Genomic DNA, 17,263 nt, shown 5'->3' with positions numbered 1-17,263 from the left:
ATAGTTTGTTCCAGTCGGTATAATAGTTCTTGGAAAATAGGATTCTTTTCTGTACTGAATGTAGGGGAAAGCACCCTAGTTCTGATAATACAGCAACATAAATCAAGTATGTTGAAACTCAATATAGCTGTCTTTTAACAAATTAATTTGAACGTATTTTGTCCGAATCGGAAAAACAATATTTATAGATATATATTCTGGTATTTAGATCGTTTTATTTTCCGGATTTGTCTCACTTCATATCCGTCACTGACTTATTTTTACATTTCACACTCGTCCCAAAATTATCAACTTTCTCAACCACCCGTTTCAACCCATGGGGGCATGGCAGCACCTCCTAAACCCTGGGAAATTGCAGGTGTGAACCAACAAAATGCTGGAAGTATTCCTTTAAATAATATGTCAGGGTAAGTTCATGTCAAACTATTATTTTTAGCAATTGTTGTACAATCTTACATCCTACATTTTGACCGAAAAACAACTCTTATCTATCAATCGAGTCACAAACATTTTCGTATATCATCTTCTTCTATATATTTAACATGTTCAATATTATGACATTGTGATGTTTATGATCACATTATTGGTTTTCCTTTAAAACTTGAAAAAATACAATTTAGAATTACTCGGCCTCCGCCCAACAGGTCAGGAATAACCACCAATTGGTGGATTATACCTCAATTGACGTATAATCCACCAATTGAGGTATATTGGTATAGACCAATTGATGTATAATGCAAGATTTTTGTAATTAAATGCTAGTTTGAGATAGGAGCATGATTTTGCAACTTGCAACCTATTTCATGACCCTTATTGAGTCTTCTAAAAGTCAGTTTTGTCAAAGCCTGCTGCATCTCTTGAAAATGCATGTGTACAACAATTCTTTTGTTGAAACATTTGTGCTATTGACCATGATTGACTTCTTCAATCTTCAATCTTAAGGCCTGTTGGCACGAATTGTCCCAATGTGCGGTTTTCCTCTCTGGTGCGTTTTCCTCGATGTATTTTCTTCTCTGTGCTTTAAATTTGGTATGCGCTGGTTAAGATTAGGATTGAGGAACAGCAGTATTAAATCTGCCCGTTCTGTCAATGTAATATGTGCCACTGTTTGTAATTTGGCTTTTGTCTCCTCTGTGTTTTCGCCGTCCAGTCTTGTTAGCATAGTAGCTAAATTCAAGTTTCTGACCCGACCTCTTTGGATATTTGGTGTAGCATATCTTCTCGTTCTTCTTCATAGTAGGGACACTCCAGAAGGAAATGTTGAGGCGTTTCAGGTGCTCCACAGTTGCATGACTCTATGGCGTTGGTTTGGCCTACTCGGTTCTTGTAGTAATTCAGTTCTGTATAGCCAGTTCTTAGTTGGGCGAATATACTGAAATGTCTTTTAGTTGGGAAGTCATACATAATTGAGTGTTTTGTAGTTGGTATTTTTTCATAAAGGTCCCTGCCTCTCTCAGATATTTCCCATCTTCTCTGCCATTTATTTCCTGTACTTTTGTATGCTGCTTGTTTGACGTCCTGTAGTGTTATGACGTTATTTTCCGGTGGTAATTCTTTTGCTTCCTCTGCCGCTGTTTTTGCAAGGATGTCAGCCTCATCATTACCAACTATGTTGGCATGTCCTGGTGTCCATGCTACAATTACATTGAGTCCTTTTTGTCTAAGATGTTCAATATTTTCTTTTATTTCTCTTATTACGGAGATGTAGCTGTTTGGGGCCCAGTTCAGTGTAAGTAATCCCACGGCGCTTTGACTGTCAGAGAAAATTTTGATTATTTGTATTGCATTGTAAATGTTTTCTGTAATGCAGTATTCTAGGACCATGAGAATTGCTATGAGTTCCGCCAGAAGGATGGATCCTCTTTGTGCCACAGGTCTATGTAATCTGGCAGCAGGTTTAATGTGTTCAGCATAGATAATTGCACCTGCTCCACAGGGTCCTGGGTTCCCTAGGCATGATCCATCTGTAAACGATATTGCTTGTTCTTGTGTGCAGTCTCCCATGAGTTGGTCAATGGTTTCCTGGCAAAGTTCCTGTTGCTCATTTGTCCTCGATTTTGAGTTGCCTAGTCGACTCCAATATAGACTTTTGATAATGAAAGTTAAGTATTAACAAAGAGCTCTGGAGTTGTACTCATGATCACATGACTGCAGACAGGCGCGTAGCTACGTTTACGTCAAAACACCTGGGCGTACACTTGAATTTTGATAAAAAAATATTTAAATGAAAATAAAATAAAAAGAAATGGTTAAATGCTAATCAGCCGTGTACTTCTTTCTTCCATGGCTTGTAATATAGTATGCGAAGAATTATATCGTATAATAATATTTTTAAATTTGCAAACTACATTTCACATGAAATAATAACAGTTCGTTAAAATATTGTCACTAGCGCTTTCATGCCTTCGGGCAATCTTCAGGCGACGTTTTAACAATGTCCTTGACGACACTGCCTAAGGTAACGTTTATAACGTTACAATAATGGTAAGGGGAGATAAATCAAACGTGTTTACGTAGATCCGTTTAATTTTGGCTGAAAGTCCTTTATAAAGTGTGGATGGATCTCGTATCTATTGTCTGTGAACACGAACTCTTTGACAAATTGAGTTACCAGTCTGTCCGATGTGCCATTCCTTGCAAGTGCTGCATGCAATACAGTAAATAAAGTTTACCGTTTTGCAATTCATGTCTGCATTTGGAACAATGGTTTGGCCGTTTTTCAATGTTATTTGCGGGCCGGTTGCCATATATTCACAAAGACCACATCTAGGGTCATTACATTTTGAAACGTTGTATTGTATTCCATTTGGGTCATAAAACTTAGCCCTTGTTAAAATCTTTTTAAGATTTAAAGGCTGTCTTTTACATTTCAGGAATTTTTCTGTAGGGAAAAGCTTTTTTAATTTTTTCTTTTTTTTGTAAAACTGGCAAACTTGCTTTTATGACTTTGAATATGTCAGGATTGTACGGGTTATGAGTGCTAACAAACGGGATAAGTTCTGTATTACTCTCTTTACGTGCTGTGGACCTGAGTTCCGTCATTGGTATTGCTTTTGCCTTTTCTATTCCCTTTTCTATTAGTGGGTTTGGATAGTTTTGTTCTTTCAAAAACACCTTTAGTTCATTCAAACGTAATTCCTTCGTGAAATCATCACTCACAATTGTACATACACGTCGTGCTAGACAAAACGGGATGTTTCTTTTCGTATGTGAAGGATGACAGGAATGAAAATTCAGGTATTGGTGGGTGTCCGTCTTCTTATAATATATATCTGTGGTTAAGGTTGTTCCATTCTTTAATATTAAAATATCTAGAAATGGCAGTCTTTGTTCGCTAGCTACTTTTGCTATATATATATATATATATTTGTTCAGTTTCTGTAATACACATGTACTAAAAATCTGAATCTATTTTGAATTTTGTGTACTTTTCTTTTGTTCAAAGAAATGCAAAAGGGGCTGTGGGGCCAAGCATTCTATAGACAAAAAAATCGTTAATTAACTTTAATTATGAAAAAAAAATAAGCAGGACAGGAGTTTTGAGTTTAAAAAAAGATAGGATGAGCAACTTGGCAAAAAAAGGAGAAGACAGGATGTCAATTTATGAAAAAAAAGTAATTGTGAAACAAAATCCGATACCGTTTGTTAATTGCAGAAAAATACACAGTGTAGCTGTCGGGGTTCCCCCCCCCCCAAAAAAAAAACAAACTCCCCACTTGGACCCACTACCGACAGGTCCTTATACTCCTTGCCGAGGTTCGGGCCTACACGTCAAAAAGATGTAGCTACGCCACTGGCAGACAGTAATGATGTCCATTGACAGGTGATTACAGGTAAATTTGCCAATCAAGAATTGACAAGATAACAATAGAAGAAACTTCAAATATAATTATTGATTTAATGCAATATGTTATGTTACAATACTAAGCTAGGAATGTTTGACAAGTTTTCATACCATAATATGGTTTTAAGAAAACAATGCTCCATTTTGGTGGAATAATTTGTTTTGAAAAACAAAGAATTATACACCAATTGGTCTATACCATTATATGTCAATTGGCGGATTATACGTCAATTGAAGTATAATCCACCAATTGGTGGTTTGTTCCCTGATATTTTCGGGGTTCGTATGAATACAATGTAGTAAACCCGACAAATTGAAACAAACCCCTGTGCACTGCCCTCTGGTTGTTTAGGATTTGTTAAGGGTTGTAATGTGGATACCTTCATGATGAATAACAGTAAAAATTCTTGCCAAATGACGTTAACGGTAATTTTTGGTGTATGCTAATGAAATGTATCCTTTCTTTTAGAAGATAAAAATATCTACTGATTTTAATGCATCACATTTCGAAAAATTCTGTTAAAATAAACCTCTAATGAAACACAATAAGGATATTTTGATGAATCACGTTAACCTCTAGCGAAGCACAATAAGGATATTTTGATGAATCACATTAACCTCTAATGAATCACAATAAGGATATTTTGATGAATCACGTTAACCTCTAGCGAATCACAATAAGGATATTTTGATGAATCACGTTAACCTCTAGCGAATCACAATAAGGATATTTTGATGAATCACGTTAACCTCTAATGAATCACAATAAGGATATTTTGATGAATCACGTTAACCTCTAGCGAATCACAATAAGGATATTTTGATGAATCACATTAACCTCTAGCGAATCACAATAAGGATATTTTGATGAATCACGTTAACCTCTAGCGAATCACAATAAGGATATTTTGATGAATCACATTAACCTCTAATGAATCACAATAAGGATACTTTGATGAATCACATTAACCTCTAACGAATCACAAGAAGGATATTTTGATGAATCACATGAATAATATTTTAATCAATTTGACACCTGACAGTAAAGGGCATAACTACCCTCTTGTATAAACTATAGTATACAAATCCTTGGAAGATTCCAAAAAATGGGGAGCGTCTTTTTACCACAGAATACTACAGAACGCCACAGAACACCCAAAATTTACCACAGAACTTTGAAATAATAATACTTCAGACATTATTATCGTGATATTGTTCATTTTTTTTTTATAATTTGATATTTATTATTCAAATAAATTTAATTTTTGTCGAGCCTGCAACTTTTGTTGCAGAAAGCTCGACATAGGGATAGTGATCCGGCGGCGGCGTTAGCTCACTTCTTAAAAGCTTTATATTTTAGAAGGTGGAAGACCTGGATGCTTCATACTTTGTATATAAATGCTTCATGTTACAAAGTTTCCGTCAGTCACATGTCCAATGTCCTTGACCTCATTTTCATGGTTCAGTGACCACTTGAAAAAAAAGTTCAAATTTTTTGTAATGTTGAATTCTCTCTTATTATAAGTAATAGGATAACTATATTTGATATGTGCGTACCTTGCAAGGTCCTCGTGTCTGTCAGACAGTTTTCACTTGACCTCGGCCTCATTTCATGGATCAGTGAACAAGGTTAAGTTTTGGTGGTCAAGTCCATATCTCAGATACTATAAGCAATAGGGCTAGTATATTCGGTGTATGGAAGGACTGTAAGGTGTACATGTCCAACTGGCAGGTGTCATCTGACCTTGACCTCATTTTCATGGTTCAGTGGTTATAGTTAAATTTTTGTGTTTTGGTCTGTTTTTCTCATTCCATATGCTATAGGTCTACTATATTTGTTGTATGGAATGATTGTTAAGTGTACATGTCTAGCAGGCAGATGTCATGTGACCTTGACCTCATTTTCATGGTTCAGTGGTCAAAGTTAAGTTTTTGAGTTTTGGTCTTTTTATCTAATGCTATATGCCATAGGTCAACTATATTTGGTGTATGGAAATATTTTATGATCTTTATGTCAGTCGAGCAGGTTTTATTTAACCGTGACCTCATTTTCACGGTTCATTGCACAGTGTTAAGTTTTTGTGTTTTGGTCTATTTTTCTTAAACTATAAGTAATGTGTCAACTATATATGTTGTATAGAAGCATTGTTAGCTGTACCTGTCTGCCTGGCATGGTTCATCTGACCTGGACCTCTTTTTCAAGGTTCATTGGTCTTTGTTTAGTTATCTTGGTTAATGTTAAGTTTATGTGACAGTTGTAATAAAGCTTAGCTTTATACTTAGGACTATCAACATAATATCAATGATTAGTATAGAAGGCGAGACATTTCAGCGTGTGCACTCTTGTTTTATTTAGGGTTGACTTACTAACGCTACTACGCCCCCCAACTGGTGGCCAATGGATCATACCGAAAACCCCTAGCTATTTAAACCATAATATACAAAGATTATTTATATTTGTGACAATTATATTTTAAATACATTTGAATCTTTTTTGTAATTTTTAATTCATTTTTGAAAATGTTTAGATGCATTATGTAGTTATTTGTTAAATTTATTTTTATATTATCAGGTGTTTTTTTTTTTAGTAACTTTTTTATTAATTTTATGATAAGAGTTGTTACAAAAAAAATAATCAAAATGGAACATTTAATTGAAGTTGTTGTCAAAGTGATTAATGAAGTAATTTGTTAAGCTGATATCTAATTTTTAGGGTATTCTATGGTGTTCTGTGATAAAAACTAAAAAGACTTCCGCAAAAAATGTACCATTCTCATTAATTGATATATTCCTTCAGCAATCAGGTAGAAACTTATATTTGTTCTTGGACATGTCCAGTAGAGGCAGGAATAATTAACAAGTTCTGGGTTTAATCAAGTCCAAATATAATTATGACATCTTGAAAGGCTATAATAGTTTTGGCTTTGATGCTTTACAGCGATTAGTCAAATAAAATAGCCTTTCTAGATATTTATGGTTATTATACCTCAAAATATATACAATGTAACCTGCCTAATCCGACACCTGAGTATTCTAACATCCTGCTTTAACCAACCCATTTTCATGGTCCCAAAATATGCCTATCATTGCAGAAAAACCTGTGCTGAATCCAACATTATTTTCTGGTCCCTCAGTGTGTCAGATAACACAGGTTGCGCTGTACATTATATCCCAATTGTAAGTGATGAAAATATAGACTTTGGATTTCAAGATATCTGTTAACATGGCGCAAACATTTAGGTAAATGACAACATTACGCTCAAAGAATGAATTATCATCTGGTAAAAATTTAATAGTCTTTCCATTTTTGGAAGGGTTTACTGCAGATTTTGTACCAAGGTTGATTATAACATTTCATTTATAATGAATACATGTATACAATGGTATAAGAAATAAAATTAAACTAAATAAATAATTTTATGAGTAAGAAAACTTGACCAGACTGACATTGAATTTGCCCTTACTATTGTTCTGACCAACATGAAATTGCAATTACCTTTTTTAGAAATGAAAGGATTGACCTATTATTTGGAAAACCGCTCTTAAAAAAGAAAATCTGACATTGCAAAATTATTCAAAATTTGAAGCTCTACCTTTTGTTATTTTACATCAAAACTGTCAGACTGTTCTTATAGGAGCAATTGCCCATAAATGATGAATTTTACCATTTTCAAAATACAACATCACATGCATTTGTTTGAGTTAAAACATGTATTTTCATTTATTCAACAGATATTTCTTTTACTCAAGAAAATTTGATAATTTTAAAAAGTGATGGATTTCTCTTAGAAGAAATTCAAAGGTCCCAGTGAATAAACTACACAAAGAATAATAGCTATTGTATTTATTGAATGGTACAATATAACTTTAAATAGATTGAACAATACAAGATGAAAATCTTGGATAGTGATCTGTATTTTATTCAGATTGTTATACATGTACTTGTAACTGCTAAGCAGAAAGATGGCACAGTAAAATATTTTTACATGATATCAAATAATCATCGGTAATAATTTCTTACAATATTAGGTACAAGAAACTTTTAATTCAAAACTTCTGATTCTACAATTTCACCAAATTTATACTTTCATTTTGTATGTTAATATATGTATTTACCTGCAGTGGCGTAGCTTGCCTTCTGTTTATACTGAGGCAGGGGGTCAGTTGCGCCCCCCCTGAAGCTATAGAGGTTTTTACAATTTAGCAGTTACAGAAAGCAGGAACATATATATATTGACATACTGTTCCCAGCAGAGAGCCAGCTCAAATGCCTAATGGCTCCCAAGCCGTAGTACACTCTAATATAGTTGGCTGTACCTCACACGTATTATCACAAGAAATCATGACCTTACTCGGTGGATACAAGAAACCTATACAAAATGTTCAATACAGAAAAAAAAACGCAAATATTAAGGTTTTTTTGTAATAAGTTATGTGATGATCATTTATTTGGTCATAGGTCACGAATCAACGAATTATATATATAATCACCACAAAATGACAGCTGCATTGAACAAATGAATTTCAGGATAAACTACGAGAAAAACATATGCTACATGTAAAGTGTAGCATGGCACTTGTTTTAATGGTGTATTCCTTTGAAGGTCTTGAAATTACATATTGAATGATTTTTATACGACCGCAAAAATTTTAATTTTTCGTCGTATATTGCTATCACGTTGGCGTCGTCGTCCAAATACTTTTAGTTTTCGCACTCTAACTTAAGTAAAAGTGAATAGAAATCGATGAAATTTTGACACAAGGTTTATGACCACAAAAGGAAGATTGGGATTGATTTTGGGAGTTTTGGTCCCAACATTTTAGGAATTAGGGGCAAAAAAGGGCCCAAATAAGCATTTTCTTGGTTTTCGCACTATAACTATAGTTTAAGTGAATAGAAATCTATGAAATTTTGACACAAGGTTTATGACCACAAAAGGAAGGTTGGGATTGATTTTGGGAGTTTTGGTTCCAACAGTTTAGGAATTAGGGGCCAAAAAAGGGCCCAAATAAGCATTATTCTTGGTTTTCGCCCAATATTAAACTTTAGTATAAGTAAATAGAAATCAGTGAAATTTAAACACAAGGTTTATGACCACAAAAGGAAGGTTAGAATTGATTTTGGGAGTTGAGGTCCCAACAGTTTAGGAATTAGGGGCCATAAAGGGGCCCAAATAAGCATTATTCTTGGTTTTCGCACCATAACTTAAGTATAAGTAAATAGAAATCTATGAAATTTAAACACAAGGTTTATGACCATAAAAGGAAGGTTGGGTTTAATTTTGGGAGTTTGGTCCCAACAGTTTAGGAATAAGGGGCCCAAAGGGTCCAAAATTGAACTTTGTTTGATTTCATCAAAAATTGAATAATTGGGGTTCTTTGATATGCTAAATCTAACTGTGTATGTAGATTCTTAATTTTTGGTCCCGTTTTCAAATTGGTCTACATAAAGGTCCAAAGGGTCCAAAATTAAACTTAGTTTGATTTTAACAAAAATTGAATCCTTGGGGTTCTTTAATATGTTGAATCTAAAAATGTACTTAGATTTTTGATTATTGGCCCAGTTTTCAAGTTGGTCCAAATCGGGGTCCAAAATTAAACTTTGTTTGATTTCATCAAAAATTGAATAATAGGGGTTCTTTGATATGCCAAATCTAACTGTGTATGTAGATTCTTAATTTTTGGTCCCGTTTTCAAATTGGTCTACATTAAAGTCCAAAGGGTCCAAAATTAAACTAAATTTGATTTTAACAAAAATTGAATTCTTGGGCTTTTTTGATATGCTGAATCTAAACATGTACTTAGATTTTTGTTTATGGGCCCAGTTTTCAAGTTGGTTCAAATCAGGATCCAAAATTATTATATTAAGTATTGTGCAAAAGCAAGAAATTTTCAATTGCATAGTATTCAGCAATAGCAAGAAATCTTCAATTGCACAGTATTGTGCAATAGCAAGAAATTTTCAATTGCTCAGTATTGCGCAATAGCAAGAAATCTTCAATTGCACAATTTTGTGCAATAGCCAGAAATATCTAATTGCACAATATTGTGCAATAGCAAGAAATTTTCAATTGATTGGAGTTATCTTTCTTGGTCCAGAATAGTAGTTGAGTCAACTTAAATCATTGTTTTATACAATATACAATGTCTATTCACTTTTACTACCAACTGATAAATTAAAACAATCTTTACCATTCAGTGATAACAAGCACCTTTTGTTACATTTTAATATTTTATGATGTATTTAAATGAGTAGTTATTGTTGCAAACTCCATTAGAAATTTGAATTGAGATCAGTTTTGGAAAAAGGGAAAGGGGGATGTGAAAAAAAAATGGTGGGGTGGGGGGGTAAAATTTTTCTCATTTCAGATTTCATAAATAAAAAGAAAATTTCTTCAAACATTTTTTTGAGAGGATTATTCAACAGCATAGTGAATTGCTCAAAGGCAAAAAAATAATTTTAAGTTCATTAGACCACATTCATTTTGTGTCAGAAACCTATGCTGTGTCAACTATTTAATCACAATCCAAATTTAGAGCTGTATCCAGCTTGAATGTTGTGTCTATACTTGCCCCAACTGTTCAGGGTTCAACCTCTGTGGTCGTATAAAGCTGTGCCCTGCGGAGCATCTGGTTAACTTTTTTTTTCATTCTCGTTGAACATGATAACCGGCGAATAACTAACATTTACTTTATTCTGAAGTCTTCATTATAAATGAACAGTATTTGGTTGATTTTTTTATATATAAACTGACTTTATGTATTAACTTACAGACATATTTCTCTGGAATTAGTGATTTCTTTAAATATTTTAAATTCCCTGCTTATGAAAACGTACTAGGTATTTAAAATAGCGAGAATAAAACTTGAGAACCACAACATTTACACTATAATATATAAATGCATATTTTGTTTTGTTTAGTACCAAAGTCAATGAACATAGTTGTAGGGGAACATGTCAACGGTTATAAATGAAGGGTTTGAATGCTTAGAATGGGATTATCAAAAATTCATTTTTTAATCATTGTCGCCCATAATTTGATTTTCCTTTATTTTACAATTTAGCACCATTTTAAATCCATATTCTTTAAATTTAAATTAATTTCAGGGCCGATTTTCTGTTTTCTTAAAACCTCACCCAGTCCCTCATATACTAGAAATTATTCTGTCACAAAATTAACTTATTGGCCTAATTCAATGGTAAAGTGATTTGATCGGGTGACTCGTGAGTTGCATCCTTGTCTTTTCTACTCACTGTTTTCACTTACAATGGGGTAGGACAAAATAAGTCTTTTGTCGATTTCCTTTTACTCTGACAAACTTGAATTACAGAAAACTACCATAAAGGGTATTTCCAAGTAGAGGAGGGACAATTAATTCAAATGTTCCCATAAGTCTTGAATAATTCCTAAAGGGTATGAATCAATAACCATGCCAACAAGACATAACAAGTTGCTACATTATTGTTTAGTAGCCAGTTTGCTGCAATAATCATTTAAAAGAAAATACAGTGAAGGAAAATTTTTTTACCGAGGCCACGGTTTGTTGCCTCAACGTAAGCTACCCCCTGACCTGGGTGTTTGATATGCTTTTGATATTGTTGAATCAGAAACAGGACAACTGAATAAAAAATAGAAATACCAGCATATCACAATACCATGTGACAAAAATATTGAGCTTATACATTTTTGATGACCTTTTAAAACCATTAGCATGATGAGGGTACCTATCACTTTCTTGTTTTAAAAATATGTAAACATTGAATAGCAGTCTCTTCCAATTAATTGAACTATTTTCTTTTCTTCACTACTAGTAAAGGTAGACCATATTATAATTTCTGAGCAGATTGTACACTGTTTGTATAGATTTATTGAGAATGTCTAGAGTTTTTCTTACTGTTGAGGTTTGTACATGTATTGTCAGATAATGAAGTCATGTATATGCAGAAAATGATTGGGAAGCTTTTTAAAGGAAACACATCCATATCTCTTCTTTTCCATACAGCAGTAAATCTATACCAGCTTACTTTGATCATAGATGTTGTACATGTATAAAGCAGCCGAATCATTTTTTGCATCTATACATTAACTCAGTATCTGGCCATACATGAGTCCCCCTTTTGGGGAAAAAATTGGTTGATTATATAGGGAATCAATGAAGCATGACTGGAGCGAGCCTCCTCTTAGGCAGTCAGTGCCCCCCTTATGAAAATTTGTGGATCTGCAACTGTAAGCAAAACTTTATAGATCACTACATTACTGATGTGTCTTTTAGATTGACTATAAGAAACCTACATCATGAAATAAATAACTAAAGTTGATACAATTTTTTCCAGATCACCTTTGAATTCTGGTGCAGGAGGAGGCCTACCACCATGCTGTCAGCCATCGGCGGCTGGAGGTGCTGGACCACCCCCTCCTGTCCCTGCTCGTCCATCACAACAGTCAAATTACAGCCGATTCTCCTCACCGTATGGTGGTGGTTATTCTAGTCCTTACAGCAGTATGGGGATGTATGGTGGTGGTAGTATGTATGGGGGTGGGTATGGAGGAATGAGTCCATATTCCAGTGGGGGTATGTATGGTGGATATGGGGGACAGTATGGATCATATGGTAATGGAGGAGAGTACAATGGATTTGCCAGACAAGCTGAGGAGAATTCTCGACAAGCATTTCAGTCTGTGGAGAGTATTGTCAATGCCTTCACATCAGTTAGTATGATGTTAGATTCTACGTTTCAAGCTGTATATAATTCATTCCGTGCAGTCGTTGGTGTAGCAGACAATTTCTCAAGATTGAAACATCAGTTATCTTCTGTATTTTCTGCTTTTGCACTTTTCAAATTCATCAGATATTTATACAGAAAAGTTTTGGTTCTGTTACGACTACGACCAAATATGGAAACTGATGAAGCATGGAGTCAGGCAGCAGCATCAACAATTCCACTTGCAGGAGATGGAGACAGCCCAAAGAAGAGCACCTGGCCTATTATGATGTTCCTTGCCATTATTATGGGTGGTCCATACCTTATTTGGAGATTGATTTCAAGTGTAACACAAACACCAGGTATTAATTTATTATATGTTAAACTGAAACTTAAATCGGTGTAAGAAATTATGCTTCATATTTTGGTTTTGTCACTACATTAAATAAGTAATATATCTTTTTCTCAATGCAGCTGTGAATAAAATTTTAAAATATTTTCTCAAAAAAACAATGATGTCATTGTGGTAGGTAATATTTCACATTTAGAGTTATTTTCTTTTGATCAGCTGACTGTTAAGTATACCAATTCAAAATTGCCTTCCTATACTTAATACATGAAATGTTTAATTTTATCTACCAATGGTAAATGGATGGTACCTTCAGTATGGAAATGATCATATGGAACTGTTTTTGATGAGCCTGTGACAGAAGCAAGAAAAAACAATCCTACATTCCGTCCTCAGTGGCATCCACAAATATTCACTCTGTTGTTAAAGTTTTTGAAATTTTAATAATGTTCTTGGACAGAAGCTTGTTTCTGATCATAAGATTTTCATTTTTAAAAAGACACTGAATGTAATATACATCATAACATGTATCTTTTCTAGGCAAGCAATGGATGACTGGAGAAGATGACCATTTTGTTGCCACAGCACAGTATGATTACAAATCAGAAAATGAAGGAGAATTGTCCTTTTCTGTAGGTCAAGAAATCAAAGTGGCACCAAAAGGTAGGAATACATTACAAAGATTAAGTTGATTGTTACTGTACTCATTTATAGTTATATGATTGATGTAAGTTAATGGTAATTTTGATCTTAAAAGTAAGTTGGTTCCATTTAATATTTGAAATTACATCAAATCTCAATACACATTAAATGTGTTTGTTATGGAAGTTTGCATGAACCTTTTCTTTTGTCAATGTTGTGTATCAGTTGAGGCTATCCATAGTCAGATTAATCAAAAGTTAGACTAGAGGAACATTTCAAAATTTTACCAAAAATTAATTCATGCAATTATAAAGTATAAGGTTGTAATTAGCTCAGTTTAAGGGAACCATTAGTGGTAGATGACAGTGGGTCAATGATACATGGTAGCCTGTTATAGAAGCATTAGCACGTCTCATTTCCATGATGATTAATTTGCTTCGCTATGGTCTATTAAGTTTACTAAATACTTTATGAGATTTCATAATTAGTTAGTTAGTATTTGGCCCTGTACCTTTAGTCATAGTTTATTGACTATGAATAATTCGCATATATTAGTTGACATTGTCAAATATAGCCATTTTAATTTCAGAAATACAGCCAAGGATTAAGGGCTGGCTTCTTGCAAGTGTTGATGGACAAAAAACAGGAATAATTCCTGGTAATTATGTGAAAGTTTTAGGAAAAAGACAAGGCACTAGAAAAGTAAATCAGGTTGCTATGGAAGCAGCACAAAATACTGTCACAAAGAGTTGTTGCAGTAAAGAAAACACTACTCCCAAAAGTTGCTGCAGTACAGCACAAAATTCATCATTAAATTGTGTAAATGACAACCTTGAGAATGTTCCTACAGAGAACCCACAGATAAACAGCAGCGATAATCAAGTGCTGGATAATGTTTTTGGTAATGTGGACAATACGTCTGGTAATATGGACAATACTTCTGAAATGGAAGCATATGACATAGTCGACAAGTGCCAAGATTAAATCCAATTTAACAATATTTTGTATATTCAGATTACTGTGATTTTTTATATATTATTATTTTAATGATTTATCTTTATGATATGAAATACTGTCTTTCTTGGACTAAATACAGATTAGATTAGAATTAAAAACATTGATTTTCTTTACAAAATACAAAGAGGAAAAAGTGGTTGACAGGTAAAACCTGTTAAAAATGTGAGATGCTAGTGTTGTATATGCTAAACACATGTTTTTTTCTTAATTTTGTCGACAGTTAACGATATTTAATTGTTTTTTCTGCTATATATTTTTTTTTAAAATAAGTTTAAGCTAAAGATGATTATCTGATTAATGCAAAAACAACGATTAAAATAATTGTAAGGAAAACTAATAATAAATTTCTGATTGGTGTATGTATCTTTCTGCTCTAAGAAAATAGTTTCTAGTACAACTACAATTATGAACAATTAAGAATATTCTGCTTCAATTGTGCTCCATTTAGCTTAATACAATTCAATGATTTATATTTTAATTTCATAGTGCAAATTGAAAATAATCTGTGTCCTTTGGTGCTTAAAAGCACTTTGATTCTAAGGATTTCGGATTAAATTCAAGTGAAGGAGAATTGAAAATAAGAGTCTTTGCAAGTATGGGAAAATTTTGAATTAAAAATGTGAGACCTCTTTGAGCCAAATTAGCAAATCTATCTTGGTAAAGGAAACCCAAGGTTGTTTGATCAAATATTGAAATATGATGCACATATATAAAACTCATTTCTGTAGAAGAATCTGTTCACATCTGGTTAATATCTTTGTCAAATGGTATAGGAAGAATTACTATAGTATTAATGAATGGGTGTTTTTATAATGGCCCTGTTATATGCCCAAGGTCTGTTATAATGGTCGAGGAAGTCTGTCATGGCCCGAGGCAACGCCGAGGGCCATTACAGACATCCGAGGCCATTATTACTGACCCGTGGACATATAACAGAGCCATTATAAAAACACCCATTTCTTAATACATTTATTAACCAACTGAATAAAAGTGTATGTGTTAATATATCAAATATCCAAGATATTAAGTTGATAGAAGTTATGTGTTGAAAAACAGGAGGAACAGTGATCCCTATATATGGTTCTTTAATGTTGGTTGCTGGTTACTAAATTAAATAAAATACAAAAAAGTATTATACTCTTTACAACTTAATTTTATTAACTTTATTAAAAACCCTAACTGTGCTTTATACAGACAAACCGGGCATTAATACAGGGCCATTACAGAAAAACAGGGCCATTACAGAAAAAAAACAGGGCCATTACAGAAAAACAGGGCCATTACAGAAAAACAGGGCCATTACAGAAAAAAAACAGGGCCATTACAGAAAAACAGGGCCATTACAGAAAAAAACAGGGCCATTACAGAAAAACAGGGCCATTACAGAAAATATGTTATTTTTAATAACCAGTCATTTTTGGCAACAATTTACTTAGTAGGTTAATAAAGATTATTATTAACCAACTAAGTACATTATTGCCAAAAATGACTGGTTATTAAAAATAACATATTTTCTGTAATGGCCCTGTTTTTCTGTAATGGCCCTGTTTTTTTCTGTAATGGCCCTGTTTTTCTGTAATGGCCCTGTTTTTCTGTAATGGCCCTGTTTTTTTCTGTAATGGCCCTGTTTTTCTGTAATGGCCCTGTATTAATGCCCGGTTTGTCTGTATAAAGCACAGTTAGGGTTTTTAATAAAGTTAACAAAATTAAGTTGTAAAGAGTATAATACTTTTTTGTATTTTATTTAATTTAGTAACCAGCAACTAACATTAAAGAACCATATATAGGGATCACTGTTCCTCCTGTTTTTCAACACATAACTTCTGTCAACTTAATATCTTGGATATTTGGTATATTAACACATACACTTTTATTCAGTTGGTTAATAAATGTATTAAGAAATGGGTGTTTTTATAATGTTTCTGTTATATGTCCTCGGTCAGTAATAATGGCCTCGGATGTCTGTAATGGCCCTCGGCGTTGCCTCGGGCCATTACAGACTTCCTCGACCATTATAACAGACCTTGGACATATAACAGGGCCATTATAAAAACACCCATTCATTAATACTATAATATTTATGACAACAGAGGACACAAGATCAGTGATAGTGATACCTACATGTATATGTCAACTCATTTATGTGGATGTTACAAACATTTTCTGAACTTTCTTATAATATTGTGAATTGTATTATGAAATGAATTGTTTGATATATAAATGATTATTAGGATGGAAATGTAATCCTTAAAACAATCACATCATCAGCTTGTTATACTATATATGCAGATTTGATTGAACACAATTAAAATATATATTTTTAAACCAAATAATTACCAGTAATAGCCATATTCATAAAAGTTTTATTATGACATCTGCCTCTGTAAAGATGACATGCTTATGATATATACATTGTTGGAAAATATAAAAAACTAGATGAAATTGAGAATTTCCGAGGTTTTCTCTTCTCTCATTGCAAATTCAAGTATATTAAATATTTTCTGACAATGCAAATATATTGTTTTTATAAAGCAATTTAGAATTGACACTTTGTAAATTACATTTTTTTTTAAATCCCATTCATTCTTTAAAGAAATCAATGTGGACTATCTAAAGGACAATAAAATTAACTCTTGACTGTTGAACCGTTCCCTTGTAACAGAAGCACGAAACCTGACTATAGAAGTATATCTCTTTGTGTTAGCTG

General features: G+C 33.3%; 1 protein-coding gene across 1 annotated transcript; it reads left to right on the top strand.

Annotated features, from left to right (window-relative positions):
* The first annotated feature begins 247 nt into the window (after positions 1-247).
* On the top strand, positions 248-15,688 carry LOC143055828 (peroxisomal membrane protein PEX13-like). The gene is made up of 4 exons (XM_076228882.1): positions 248-407; positions 12,180-12,910; positions 13,438-13,560; positions 14,129-15,688. Exons 1-4 carry the CDS (start codon positions 325-327, stop codon positions 14,521-14,523), a joined length of 1,332 nt encoding a protein of 443 aa, XP_076084997.1. The 5' UTR covers positions 248-324; the 3' UTR covers positions 14,524-15,688.
* The last annotated feature ends 1,575 nt before the right edge of the window (positions 15,689-17,263 follow it).

This window comes from Mytilus galloprovincialis, chromosome 1, assembly GCF_965363235.1.
Source record: "Mytilus galloprovincialis chromosome 1, xbMytGall1.hap1.1, whole genome shotgun sequence".
Lineage (NCBI taxonomy): Eukaryota > Metazoa > Mollusca > Bivalvia > Mytilida > Mytilidae > Mytilus > Mytilus galloprovincialis.
The sequence above is the reverse complement of the archived record's forward strand: the minus strand, read 5'-3'. Positions and strand labels throughout refer to the sequence as shown.

Excerpts from the sequence above, each read along its gene's own strand:
- LOC143055828 (XM_076228882.1), top strand. The coding sequence starts at position 325 with ATGGCAGCACCTCCTAAACCCTGGGAAATTGCAGGTGTGAACCAACAA. Across the intron at positions 408-12,179 it reads CCTTTAAATAATATGTCAGG|ATCACCTTTGAATTCTGGTG; the intron begins GTAAGTTCATGT and ends AATTTTTTCCAG. Across the intron at positions 13,561-14,128 it reads AATCAAAGTGGCACCAAAAG|AAATACAGCCAAGGATTAAG; the intron begins GTAGGAATACAT and ends TTTTAATTTCAG.